General features: G+C 53.7%; 1 protein-coding gene across 1 annotated transcript; it reads right to left on the bottom strand.

Annotated features, from left to right (window-relative positions):
- Positions 1-699: 699 nt before the first annotated feature.
- On the bottom strand, positions 700-3,508 carry LOC125544044 (formin-like protein 20). The gene has a single exon (XM_048707580.1). It carries the CDS (start codon positions 3,212-3,214, stop codon positions 1,109-1,111), a length of 2,106 nt encoding a protein of 701 aa, XP_048563537.1. The 5' UTR covers positions 3,215-3,508; the 3' UTR covers positions 700-1,108.
- Between the last annotated feature and the right edge of the window lie 9,930 nt (positions 3,509-13,438).

Genomic DNA, 13,438 nt, shown 5'->3' with positions numbered 1-13,438 from the left:
TTCTTGAGCTCCTCTTCGAGCTTCTTCAACTCGTCGGCGTTCATGGTGGGGGAGAAGGAGAAGCAGGAGGGGCGATGAGGATCGGGTTTAGGATTTTAGAGAGAGAGGATCGATCTGCCTGATACCATGTAAAACCAATATGAATCGGGGCTGCTAAGATTGCACGCCTCCTCTCTTCTCATTATGTCATATATATACACAATTACATGGCAATCAACGTGGGTTACAAGTTTAGGTAGGATACAAACCGACTTGATCTATATTAGGAATTCTATTTGTAGCAGCTGGACTAGGACTCTCCAACAGTGGGAGGCGTGAGACTCTGCTTCACCGGATCGTCGAAACAAAACTTGGAATATAAAACTGTTTTCCTGGCTGTAAAAGGGAGGAATCCTCTCCCAAACATTTGCATGTGTTTTCTATTTTGATTTGAGGTTGGTGATGCATGCAGCATTTGGTTGTGTGGATGGATGGTGCCCAACCACACGAGGCCCAAAATATGATTAGCACAACTGGGCACAATCAAAGCAAATCATACCCCCAAACCGCACCAATATCCAAACACCAAAAGCATTGAGCTTGACAGCTCATGCAACACTACAAAAACGAAACGTACGAGTACGTACGTGGTATATCAGCGTAGGCAAATCATCCACGATCACCGTGCACAAGGTGTAGTATATTGCATGTACAACATGATGATTCAAAATAAATAAATTGTAAAGCTCTTTCACTTTCTACGACTATACAGTAGTATATAGACTGTAGACACATGAAATTTGCATCACCTCGCCGAGCTTTCTGGCCATTTTAAAACATGCGCATAAAGCTCCCTATATCACTCTCTTCAATTAGAGTAATAACCTCAACACTGAATTCATCCTCTCCACAAGCAATCAATAACCCAATCTCACTGTCAATTCTCCTAAACTACCCAAAAAATGGACAAGAAAAGTGAACCAAATCTCATGGAAAATACCGCAAATAACCCAATACCCGAAATAAGTTTCTTTTTCTTTTTGTTTGTTTTCAATTTTTTATTCGTTTTTCTCTCTCTTTTCTCCAAGTGTCAATGCAACACCTCGGAAGTCAGAAGCAGAATTCGAATTTAGAAGCCGACGGCAACAGCGGCCGCGCCCGCGGTGGCGGTTGCCGGCGTCTCCGGCAACGACATATCGTCATCATCATCTTCGAAGAGGGACCCAATGACCATGAACTCCCCGTCCTCCTCCGCCACGGTCACGGTCGCGCCTTCTTGGATCTGCAGCTTCTCCCGGTACGAGTTGATCTTCTCCAGCTTCAGCCCGGCGCGGAAGCGTTCGATGAAGTTGTCCGCCTTGGTGTTTACGTCGGGGCTCGCGCAGTACGACGGTGCCGGCGACGCAGTAACCGACGGAACCTCCTCCTCCCCCTCCAGCATCGGCGGTGGAGGAGGCGGTGGCGGCATTGGGGGCGACGGCGGAGGAAGCGGGTAGGCGTAGTACACGACACCGCGCCTGGGATACAGTGGCGGCTGCTGCGGATACCCCTGCGCGCGTATCTGCTGTTGCGGGTGCGCGCTCGCGCGCGGCGGCCGTGTCCTCACTGGAGCTGGCGCTGGCTGCGGAGGAGCGGGGCGAGACGGAGGCTGTGGTGGTTTCCTTGATCGGTGCGTTGGTAGGGGCGGAGGTGGCGGTTGCGGTGGCGCGAGGGAGTTCATGCGCCGGCTCTTGCTGCCTCCTTTCTTGAAGAGGTTGGAAAAGATGGATGACGGCGGCGGCGGGGGAGGGGGAGGCGGCGGTGGTGGGCGTGGAGGATTGGTACGGCCCGTAGCTTCGGGGCTCGCCGATGCTTCGGACGAAGGCGACGAGTAGTGGTCATCGGAGAGATGGTGGTGGTGGTGGTGGTGCCTCTCCCTCTTCATGATAATGCTCTTGCGCTTCTTCTGGTAGAAGAGAGCAATGGCGGAGGCCAGTTCCTTGGCGCCGCCCACGCTGCCGCTCCTCTTCTTCTTGCTCCTCGACATTGCCGCCGGTGGCGGAGGAGGTGGTGGCGGCGGAGTCCCTGGGGGAAACATGGCTGGCGATGGCGACTGCGGGTGATTGACCTCTTCCACTATAATCTCCTTCTCCACTTCTTCCATTGTCGGCAGGTTCTCGAGGCTGCGGCGGCGACGGCGAGGCTGCTGCGGCGGGGCAGGTGGTGGTTCTGCGGACGCCATCTCCAATAGCGTAGCGCCCAGCTCCTCCGGGCTCCACGTCCTGCTCCTCGCCGGCGTAGCGCGAGTCTCCGTGGGACGCGTCCTCTCCTCCTCCACCTCCACCATCTCGGGAAGCCTCTCGAGGCTGCGTCGGCGACGGCGAGGCTGCGGCGGTGGGGCAGGTAGTGGTGGTGCGGACGCCATCCCCAACAGCGTAGCGTCCAGCTCCTCGGGGCTCCAGGTCCTGCTCCTCGCCGGCGTAGCGAGAGTCTCCATCTCCACAGGATGCGTCCTCTCCTCCTCCACCTCATCCATCTTGGGGAGCCTCTCGACGCTCCGCCTCCGCCTCCTCGCATCCTGAGACAGCGGTCTGGCGCGCACCTCGTAGGTGTCCACCGGGATCGTCTTCACATCCGACGACGTCCTCCTGAGCGTCCGATCGGCGTCCCGGGCCCTTTCGGGCCGCTCGTCTCGCCGGGTCCGGTACAGCTCGGCGTCGTCGTAGGAGCGCCAGGCCAACTCCGGTGACGCGAGGCCCCAGACGCCGTCGCTGTCCAGGCGCAGCTCTGGGTAGGAGCTGCTGCTCTTCATCCGCCGGATCCCCGTCTGGGCGTTGTGGTTGGTGTAGGAGTTGTTGAAGCTCGCCCAGACGTCCTCGGTGCTCGGCTCCGGCGTCGCCGCCGCCGCCGTAGGGGACACCCGCAGATGGCTCTTGGGCGCCGGCGCCGCGGGGCCGGGGGCCTCCCCATCGGCGTCGCCCCCGCCGCGGCCGAGCAGGCCGCAGAGGATGGCGAAGAGCACGAGGCAGAGGTTGACGACGTCCCAGCCGCTCTTGAGCGTGATCCCTCCGCGCTGGAATCCGCCGCCGCCTCGGCGCACCGCGGAGGGGAGGAAGAGCAGCAGGAGCAGGGAGAAGAGGAGCACGAGGAGCCAGACCTTGGCGCCGGCGGCGGTGCCATTGTCGTCGGCGTCGGCGGTGGAGTAGGAGGAGGTGCTAGGACCCGTGCCGTCAGCGCCGGAACCGGTCGTCTCCATGGCGCCCGTGTTGATTCCTCGCGTCGTCGCACGGTTGAGATGCGAAAGCCAAAAGCGCAGAAAGGCCAAAGCGGCGGCGGCAGCAGCAGCAGCAAGATGGTTCGTGTGTGGAGCTTTTTGGAGATCTCTCTCTCTCTCTCTCTCTCTCTCTCTATTTCGCTAATCTGCTGGCCTGCTCTGTCTGCGTCTACTTTCTTGTTGGCTGGTTATATACGTGAGGTGAGGTGAGTTGAGGTGAGGGGAGCGGTACATGCTTAAAGCTTTGTTCGGTTACACCTCTTTCCACAGGGATTGGAGGGGATTTGGAGGGGATTTGACTTGTAGGAGATCTAATCCCTCCTCAATCCCTGCCAAACCTCTTCAATTCCCTGTGAACCGAACGCAGCCTAAGTTGTTTGTCCGGTTATATTATGCGGCACGGAATCAAAATGATTTTGGTTGAAGAAAACGGGGAATGAATGAATGATTGTTGGGCTTCCGAGTCTATACTAGTGTAATGCGTTGGACTAGTGAACGTTAATCTTTTCTTTAATCCATCCAGCACAGCACTACTGGTATGGTAGCCAGTAGGAGGAGTACCAGTAGGAATTTGTAGGCGCTTAAAATTCGGTGCGCCCAGGAACCTTCCTTCGGTGCCAAGTACACTAGGACTAGTGTAGTACTAGTAGTTGCATCCCAGTGTTCGATTAATTATTAGTCTGTGCCAAACTGACTGACTGGTGGAATGTACAACTAGAAAATCGATGGATCTCACCAGTAGTACAATGCAGGGTCTCTACCGCCGGAGCATATTGTCAGCTCTTTCGGCTTACGACATGGACTTGTTTAATATTTTTTATACAAAAGAGAAAAGAGAAAAGAGAAAAGAAATGTGGCGTGCTGGTTGTTGTGAGCTGAAGCCTGAAGCAAGCAATGTATGTGTGCGCTAGCTGTTGCAACAATCCAAGCTTTTAAGTTGTAACGTCCCGGCGCGTCGCGTGTCGGGTTTTCTTCCGGAAATGCTCCCATTCAGCAACTGATGCCAGCCCAGCCAGGGTTTGTTCTCGTCTCACCCTCAAAGTTGAGGCCAACAGAAAACAAAAACCCAAGCAAATTTAGCCTTCCAATCCACAACTAAAAGCAACACGTTCTCCTTGCGGCGGGCGAGCGAGCGAGCGAGCCGGCGGGAATTCGGGTACGGTATCACGGAGGAAACAAAAACATCCGCCCCCGTACACTAGTCTCACAATTCCGCCTATTTCGGTGGATTACTTTTACTTGGACTGAAAGTGGCTCTCCTTGGCTCAGCGCAGCAACCGCGGCTTGTTTTGGAAAGTGATCATGATCGATCGGCAAGCAACGATCTAGCTAGCTGTGGCTTACAGGAGAGCGGAGCAAATAGAAGGAAATGGTGGCCCCTCTTCCTCTTAAGCTCATCATTCACGCAACGACCGGACCATACAAATCCATGTTGGTTGGATCATCTCATCTCATGGAAGTAGCAGTAGAGCAGTTACTTAAATTTGTTCCTTCCCTTCCTCATATCCGGCCGAGTACCTGCACCATTTTCTCCTGAAAAGAGGCTTTACGCTTCATTCATAGTGCATGTCGAGTGATCCATTCTCCTCAAAAGTGTTGCCACCAAGCCTAATTTATCTTCATCCTGCGACATCCATCCATTCATTTATTTATTCTTGTCATACATATTGATACTAGTGTGAGTACTGCAAGCAGGTAATAAAGTACTGGGAGTAGTACTACGTACTAGTAATACTGGCATCAGATCAGATACACAGTAAACCCGGCCTCATCACACAAACAAGGTTCCAAACCCAGGAGGCAGCTAGAGTCCACACAAAGCAACAGCATGCACAAAGAAAGCGGTGATTTGGACACTAGCTGGCCACGCACTTGTGTACGGTGTACTACGGCACCCAGAACAAATTGTACTGTAGAAACAAGAGCGAGGAAGGAAGAGGAATACTACTTTCTAGACTACTCCTTAAAAGAGGAGAGCGTACGAACTAGTGTGATTGTGTTTGGCAGCTCACATGATGCCTAATCCGCGCGAGACCCTATCAATCATCTCAAACAGCTGGGGAAAGGGCAGGGAGCCCTGCAGCAGGTGTTGCTTCTTCAGTCATGGAATGGAATGCTGCTCTGCTTTCATGCATCTCGCCGTCATCCCCATTGCCCCCGCCTTATATTTTTTTCTTGGATATAAGTTGCTGTCGATGGGCCATCCGCAGTCTGCTTATCTTAAATTAATTTTCTTTTTTCTTGGGCTAAGTGGACCGGGGTGATTGGATGGGGGTACTTGGACGGTGGGGAGGTAGGGACGCTGGTCTTAATCCCGGTAGTTGTCGCTCAGCAGGGATGGATGGCCCATGGCGAGAAAGCGCTGCCGCACCAGCACCGGCTTGACTGACATGCATGGTCGCCGCGCCGCTGCCTCTAGGCTCAGGGATGGACTTCGGATTAGGTCGTGTGTCCTCCTGATTGCTCACTGGGGTTTACTGCATCATATTGTTAATTTGTTCTGTTTTTCTTCTACTTCAGGCTGCTGCGATTTCATGCCATATTCTGCACGCCACTTTAGTTGATCCACAGTCGTCTGTCCATTGTTGTATGGAAGTGGGTTTGTACTAGTGGCATTACGGTCTGAGATCTTGTTCTTGATTTTACATGTTGTCTTTTTACACTCTTGTTTTACCGCATTTGTTTGATCCTTGTATATAAGAGCAACTTCAATGGGACGATTCATTTTGTCCATCTGCGTCCGTTTGGGTCGGCGCGACAAAAGTGGAGGCCCAACGCGCCGACCCAAACCCAAATCTCGTCAATTGACATCTGCGCCGACCCATTTTCCGTCTCAAATTGGGCCTGAAATGCATTGGCGTGGACGTGAAGCGGACGCGCCGCGCGTCTCATCGGCATTTGCTGCGGCCTGACTTGTAGGCCACCCAACTACCGCCCGTCGTCTAATTTATAACGACCACCGACAGCAGGCCCACTAATCAGCCAGTGAAAGCGTTCTTTTTTCACCATGGGTGTGGCGGGGCCCAGCGTCATCCACTTCCGTCCACATCTAGCCCCCCACCACCCTTTGTGCTTCATCGCCAGCGACATCAAACCCTAGCAAACAATAGGCCTCTTCGGCAGCAGCGGCAGCAAGGGCAAGGGCAAGGACACCCCCGGCTCCTCATCCTCCCGTGTCCCGCCTCTCCCCTCCTCCTCCGGCGTCGGCACGTTTCCGCCCAGGCCGTCGTCGTCTACACATCTCGGTGCACCAAGCGCGGTGGCACTGGGAGTACAGGCAGCCGCTGCCCTACCCCGACTTCACGCTGCCGCACCACTGGCACCTGGATCCGCAACGGGTCCCAGTGCCGGCGGTTCCGCGTACCCAGCGAGGATGTGACGCCCCCGATTTAATCGTACACTAATCATACACGCAAACGTGTACGATCAAGATCAGGGACTCACGGGAAGATATCACAACATAACTCTACAAATAAAATAAGTCATACAAGCATCATATTACAAGCCAGGGGCCTCGAGGGCTCGAATACAAGAGCTCGATCATAGACGAGTCAGCGGAAGCAACAATATCTGAGTACAGACATAAGTTAAACAAGTTTGCCTTAAGAAGGCTAGCACAAACTGAGATACAGATCGAAAGAGGCGCAGGCCTCCTGCCTGGGATCCTCCTAAACTACTCCTGGTCGTCGTCAGCGGGCATCACGTAGTAGTAGGCACCTCCGGTGTAGTAGGGGTCGTCGTCGACGGTGGCGTCTGGCTCCTGGGCTCCAACATCTGGTTGCGACAACCAGGTAGAAGGGATAGAGGGAAAGAAGGAGAAAGCAACCGTGAGTACTCATCCAAAGTACTCGCAAGCAAGAAGCTACACTACATATGCATGGGTAAATGTGTAAAGGGCCATATCGGTGGACTGAACTGCAGAAAGCCAGAATAAGAGGGGGATAGCTAATCCTTTCGAAGACTACGCTTCTGGCAGCCTCCGGCTTGCAGCATGTAGAAGGGAGTAGACTGAAGACCTCCAAGTAGCATCGCATAGCATAACCCTAACCGATGATCCTCCCCTCGTCGCCCTGTGAGAGAGCGACCACCGGTTGTATCTGGCACTTGGAAGGGTGTGTTTTATTAAGAATCCGGTTCTAGTTGTCATAAGGTCAAAGTACAACTCCAAGTCGTCCTGTTACCGAAGATCACGGCTATTCGAATAGATTAACTTCCCTGCAGGGGTGCACCACATACCCCAACACGCTTGATCCCATTTGGCCGGACACACTTTCCTGGGTCATGTCCGGCCTCGGAAGATCAACACGTCGCAGCCCCACCTAGGCACAACAGAGAGGTCAGCACGCCGGTCTAAACCTAAGCGCACAGGGGTCTGGGCCCATCGCCCTTAGCACACCTGCACGTTGCGTACGCGGCCGGAAGCAGAACTAGCCCCCTTAATACAAGAGCAGGCTTACGTTCCAATCCGGCGCGCGCCACTCAGTCGCTGACGTCACGAAGGCTTCGGCTGATACCACGACGCCGGGATACCCATAACTACTCCCGCGTAGATGGTTAGTGCGTATAGACCAAATGGCCAAACTCAGATCAAATACCCAGATCTCGTTAAGCGTGTTAGGTATCCGCGAACGTCGACCAGGGCCAGGCCCACCTCTCTCCTAGGTGGTCGGAACCTGCCATGTCGCTCCGCCTCAAAGATCCACTCGCGGGTGCTCCTCAAGCCGACCCGTCTTTAGTCAACACATGTATCATGTATAAAGTATATAGTATATACCCGTGATCAACTCCCGAGTGATCACGGCCCGATAGTATAGCATGGCAGACGGACAAGGATGTAGGGCCACTGATGATAAACTAGCATCCTATACTAAGCATTAGGATTGCAGGTAAAGGTAACAACAGTAGTAGCAAGGACAGGCTATGCATCAGTATAGGATTAACGGGAAGCAGTAACATGCTACACTACTCTAATGCAAGCAGTATAGAGAAGAGTAGGCGATATCTGGTGATCAAAGGGGGGGGCTTGCCTGGTTGCTCTGGCAAGAGAGAAGGGTCGTCAACTCCGTAGTCGTACTGGGTAGCAGCGGCGTCGGTCCCGGTGTCTAGCGAGAGAAGAGGGGGGAGAAACAATAAATATTTAAGCAAGCATATGCATAGTGATGCATGACATGACAAGTAGAGGTGCTAGGGGTGCCCTATCGCGGTATGAGGTGATACCGGTGAAGGGGGGAAACATCCGGGAAAGTATCCCCGGTGTTTCGCGTTTTCGGACAGATGAAACAGAGGGGGAAAGTTGCGCGTTCGCTATGCTAGGGATGCGTGGCGGATAAACGGGCTGCGTATTCAAATTCGCCTCGTCGTTCTGAGCAACTTTCATGTTGAAAATATTTTAATCCGAGTTACGGATTAAAAGATATGATTTTCTAAAGATTTTATTAATTTCTGAGATTTAATTAATTATTTAATTAATTCGAAAATGATTTAATGACATCAGCATGATGTCATGCTGACATCAGCAGTCAACAGAGTTGACTTGGTCAACCTGACATGTGGGTCCAGGGGGGGACCCACCTGTCATCCTCTAATTAGGTTAATTAGGCTTTAGGTTAATCTAATTACAGTTTAATTAAACTTAACTAGTTAATTAAATTAATTAAACCGGATTAATTAACTTAATTAATTTCTTAATTAATTAATTAATTTAATTAAATCATTTTTATTTTTATTAATTATATTTATTTTAATTTAATTTTTTTATTCCTTTTTTTTAATAAAACGTTCTGGGGCTGGGGCCCCCATGTCAGTGGCCCCAGGGGGCCTAGCGGGTTCGGGCGCTAGCGGGCGCGGTTGCTGGGGCGAAGCCCCCGTGAGCGTGCGGGCACCCGTATGGGAACCCGGGGCGCAGGCGGAGGCCACCGGGTCGCCCGTATGGGAAGGGCCGGCCAGCTCCGGCGAGCGGCGGGGCCGCGCCGACCACGCGATAGGGGAAGAGGCCACGGGCGCGGCCATGGCCAGCCGGCGCGAGGGGGGGCAAGCGGGCACGACCTGGGCGTCACGGGGAGGCCGGAGATGGTGATGCGGGGCGAGGGGGCGAGGCCATGCGAGCGGTGGCCGGCGCGGGCGGGTGCAAGAGAGCGCGGGGCCGCGGCGGGCACTAGCCGGTCGGGAACGTGGCGCGGGCGCGGCCAGAGGTCGCCGGGCGTGCGGTCGGGCGCGCGCACGCGGGTGGAGCTCGACCGCGTCGATGGGGACGAGGGGGAGGAAGAGGCCGGGGGCCTCACCGGGAGCCTGTAGGGAAGTGGCAGCGGGGGTTTGAGGAGGAAGACGGCGACGACGAGCGTGGCGGGGTGCGGTGATGAAGAGGACGGCAGCGGCGGCGGGGTGGCTCCGGGCGGCGAGCAACGAGGTCGGGGGCGCGGCGCTGGAACGGCGGCCTCGGCACGGGGCGAGGAGGAGGCCGAGGCACGCGGGGCGATGGCGGCGTCCACGGAGAGGCGGCGGGGTCGGGATGAGGCCGACGGGGCGGCAGCGTTGTGGGGAGGGGCGCGGGGGGCGCGGGGCGTCGGCCCGATCCCGATCCAGAACTGGATCGGGGGGAGGGGGAGGGAGCGAGTGGGGCGAGCGGGGACGACGTCGACGTGGGGGAGCAGGCCGGTGGGGAAGGGCGCCGGCGAGGTCCAGGCGGGGAAGGGGAGGCGACGGCGTTCGGCGGCGATGAGGGCGAGGCGGCGGCGTCGAGCCCGATCCGATCTGGATCGGGGGAGAAGGGGGCGCGTCGTGGGGGAGGTGGTGGCCGATTAGGGTTTCCCCCGGTGGGGGTTATGGAGTAGGGGGGGGGGTAGCGGGGCCGGCTGGGCCTGGGGGTTGGCCCAGTTGGGCCACGGCCCAGGGGGTTCTCCTTTTTTTGGTTTTGTTTCCTGTTTTCCTTTTCTTTATTTCCTCTTCTGTTTTAAATCAAGTTAAATTATTTAGGCATTTTATAAAAATGTGTTTGCTTCATTATAATTACCCTGGCATTTAACTGCACACTCCGAACATTTTAGTTTAACATTTTGAAACTTTTATAATTTAACTTTATTTTAATGTTTGAATTTGACTCGGTTTTGGCCTAACGGTAGATTATCAATAGTAACCGGGGTGACGTGGCATGATTATCGTTGGATTACTGTAGCTTGATTACCCGGGCGTTACACGTTACAGAGGAGGTGCGCAGGCGCAGGCGCCGGGCGCAGCTCACGCCGGAGCAGCAGCGGATGCCCGAGTACGCCGCCGACTTTCCCAACTGGGAGGCTTGGTTTGTCCTCGAACACGAGGAGCAACGCGTGCAGGCATCGACGCCGTCCCGCCGTCGTTTCCACCGCCGCCCCCGCGAGTAGTGTCGGAGGAAATGGAGGCGGAGGCGGAGTACCAAGCCTCCCTCAAGGAGGCCTTGCAGCACGCGCTGGAGGCTAGCCGACTCGAGGAGGACGCGCACTGGGATGGGCTGGAGCAAGCCCTTTCCTTGTCGGCGGCGGGGTACTCCGTCCACACCCCGCTCTTCGTCCCGCCTCCGCCACCGTCGCCGCCCGTCGAGCCCAAGCCGGAGCCGGAGCCGGAGCCAACGCGGAAGCACTCCCCGAAGGAGACCTACACGTGGACCGGCCAGTACCGCGAGTGGGTGACGCGCCTTCTATCCACTACGCCGCGACGTCGGCGCAGGAGGCCGCCCACCTTGAGTGCTGGAAGGCGCACTGGCTCGCCCAGGAGGAGGCCGACGTCGAGTGGCAGATGCACTATGAGCAGACGCAGAGGCGTTGTGGCTTGAGGAGGAGGAGAGGGGGGAGGAGCGCGCGGGCGAGCCGCAATGTTGCCGCCCCATCAGACGCCGAAGGAGGCTGTCCTGGCAGCGTACCAGACGGTGTTCGGGTGGGCTGGTCATGCTCCCGTCTTCATCTACCTCATCGGCGGCGATGGCGATGACGACGTCGACGCCATGGGCAAGGGTAAGGCGACGACGTCTATGGCAGCGTGCGGGCGCATACTTTTTTATATTTTAGTTAATGTTTAATTAGATTTAAGTAGACTTTGGCCGGCGGTTGACCGGTCACTTATATTTAATAAATGTTTAATTATGTTCATTTCTATTAGCTGTTTTTTTTTCACGTCGGTACATTCAGCTCCGACTGCTGTTGGACGGTTAAGCCGACCCATTTGAGAATGCGGACGCGTACATCCGCCTGGCCAACCCAAATGGATAAAGTGTCTTTGTATGAGTCGCTCCGTTGGAGTTGCTCTAAATAAGTGGGAGGAGTGCCTGGCCGACTCAAACGGATAAAGTGTCTTTGTTGAATCGCTCCGTTGGAGTTGCTCTAAATAAGTGGGAGGAGTATGTTGCCACATTGATATTAGAAATGGGTGAAGCAAGCAAAAGAGTGTGGGATGTGGTGTGGTGGGTTTCCCCTTTCTCGGCCCTTCTCCTTCCAAAAAAACAGGGGACCTGAAGGACCTGAGCTGGTTGGTACGCGCTTTCCAGGACCAGGAGCCTTGCCTTTCAGTCCAAATGATTGATCCACGGCCTTTTTATTTTCTGCTAGCACATAATTTAGTACAGAGATTACGTAGCGGTTGGCAAGCAAAACTACAGACGTGAGGACGGTGTTTGCGTCTGCGTACATACGTACTCCTACATGCAAGTACATGCCCCCAGATTGATCGGTCCGCGTTGCTGCGTACGGAACCACGCCAGCCATTGACTTGCGCCGCGCCAGGGTTTTTCTTCTCTTCTCCTAGTCTACAGAAAGCAGAGTACTTTGGTTGAAAGCGGCGACGCAGAAGCGAAAGGCCAATGCTCGGCACAAACCAAATACTATACACGTTTTGCAGGGGTAAATACACTTTGGTTCCTGGTTATATATGCACCCTATATGGGGATTTTTTTTAATATTTTAATAAAAAAGTCAAAATAGGTAAGAACTATTTTGACAAAACGCTTGACTTACTTTTGCACTGATACATAAATGTCGACGAAAAAAAAACAAAAGTTGACCTCACAGCAAAAAAGACAAAAATTATTTGCTATTATAGGTCACTATTCACACTATTTTAGCCAAAAATTTGTCTTTTTTTAAAGAAGTCAAAAGGATATTTTTTTTGTGGATTTTATTTCTGACGAGTACAATAGAAGGTCAAGTTTATTTCAAAAATATTTTCAGAAAATTTTGACTTTTTGTTGAATTACTAATTTTTTTTCCATATAAGGTGCATATGTCCCCATAGTCCAAAAGTTCCCCTCCTTTTGCAGGGGCCTTTGGGTCGTGTGGCCTCTTCCGAAACAATGGTTGAGCTAGCACATGATCACTTTGCACGCATCTTTGGTGCTGAACAACCTAGATCAACAACGCTGGTTTGGTATGAGCCAGAGCTCCATCATGTGGACCTTGCAGACTTGGAGCAGGAGCTCATCCTTAAGGAGGTTAAGCGGGCCATTAACGAGATTCCGGTAGACAAAGCTCTAGGACCCGACGGATTTTCCGGGGGTTTCTTCAAAACATGTTGGGAAACGATTAAACTTGATCTCCTTGCAGCGCTAAACCAGCTTTTCCGCATGGACAATAGAGGTTTGTCGAGAGTAAATCGTGCCATCCTGGTGCTTATTCCAAAGATGAGAGGTGCTGACGCCCTGCAAGATTTCAGGCCAATCTCTCTATTGCACCCCGACTTGCTCCTAAGCTAGATGATTAGTGGACCAATGCTAGAGTGCATTCTGTTAGAATTTGTGTTTCTCTCTACAATGTAATCTCAGCCATCTTCTCTCTCTCTCTCTCTCTCTCTCTCTCTCTCTCTCTTTCGTACCTGTTTAGGTCACCTTGTAACAACCAAATCCTGTCAATGACTACCGATCGGTTCCATCTTCTTGTAAGCCACGACAGGGCTGTTTTGCCCCGATCAATATAAACTAATGCGACTCCTCATCGAGGAGTAGGAACGCTTCCCAATCTTACATGGTAATCAGCGCTACCTCTTCCCTACACATCTAGCCACAAAACAAAACCCTAAAACCACATCAACATCGCTTCCATGTCTTTGTCTACGGCTGTCACCCTCAACCTTGGTGCGCCGACGTCCGAGAAGCTTGCAAGGGGAAACTACATCCTCTGGAAGGCGCGGGTTCTCCCGGCCCTGCGAGGTGCGCAGGTGACTGGGCTCCTGGACAACACCGACGCCGCT

The sequence above is a fragment of the Triticum urartu genome, chromosome 3, assembly GCF_003073215.2.
Source record: "Triticum urartu cultivar G1812 chromosome 3, Tu2.1, whole genome shotgun sequence".
NCBI classification, from domain to species: Eukaryota; Viridiplantae; Streptophyta; class Magnoliopsida; order Poales; family Poaceae; genus Triticum; species Triticum urartu.
This window is presented reverse-complemented; position numbering and strand designations above follow the sequence as displayed.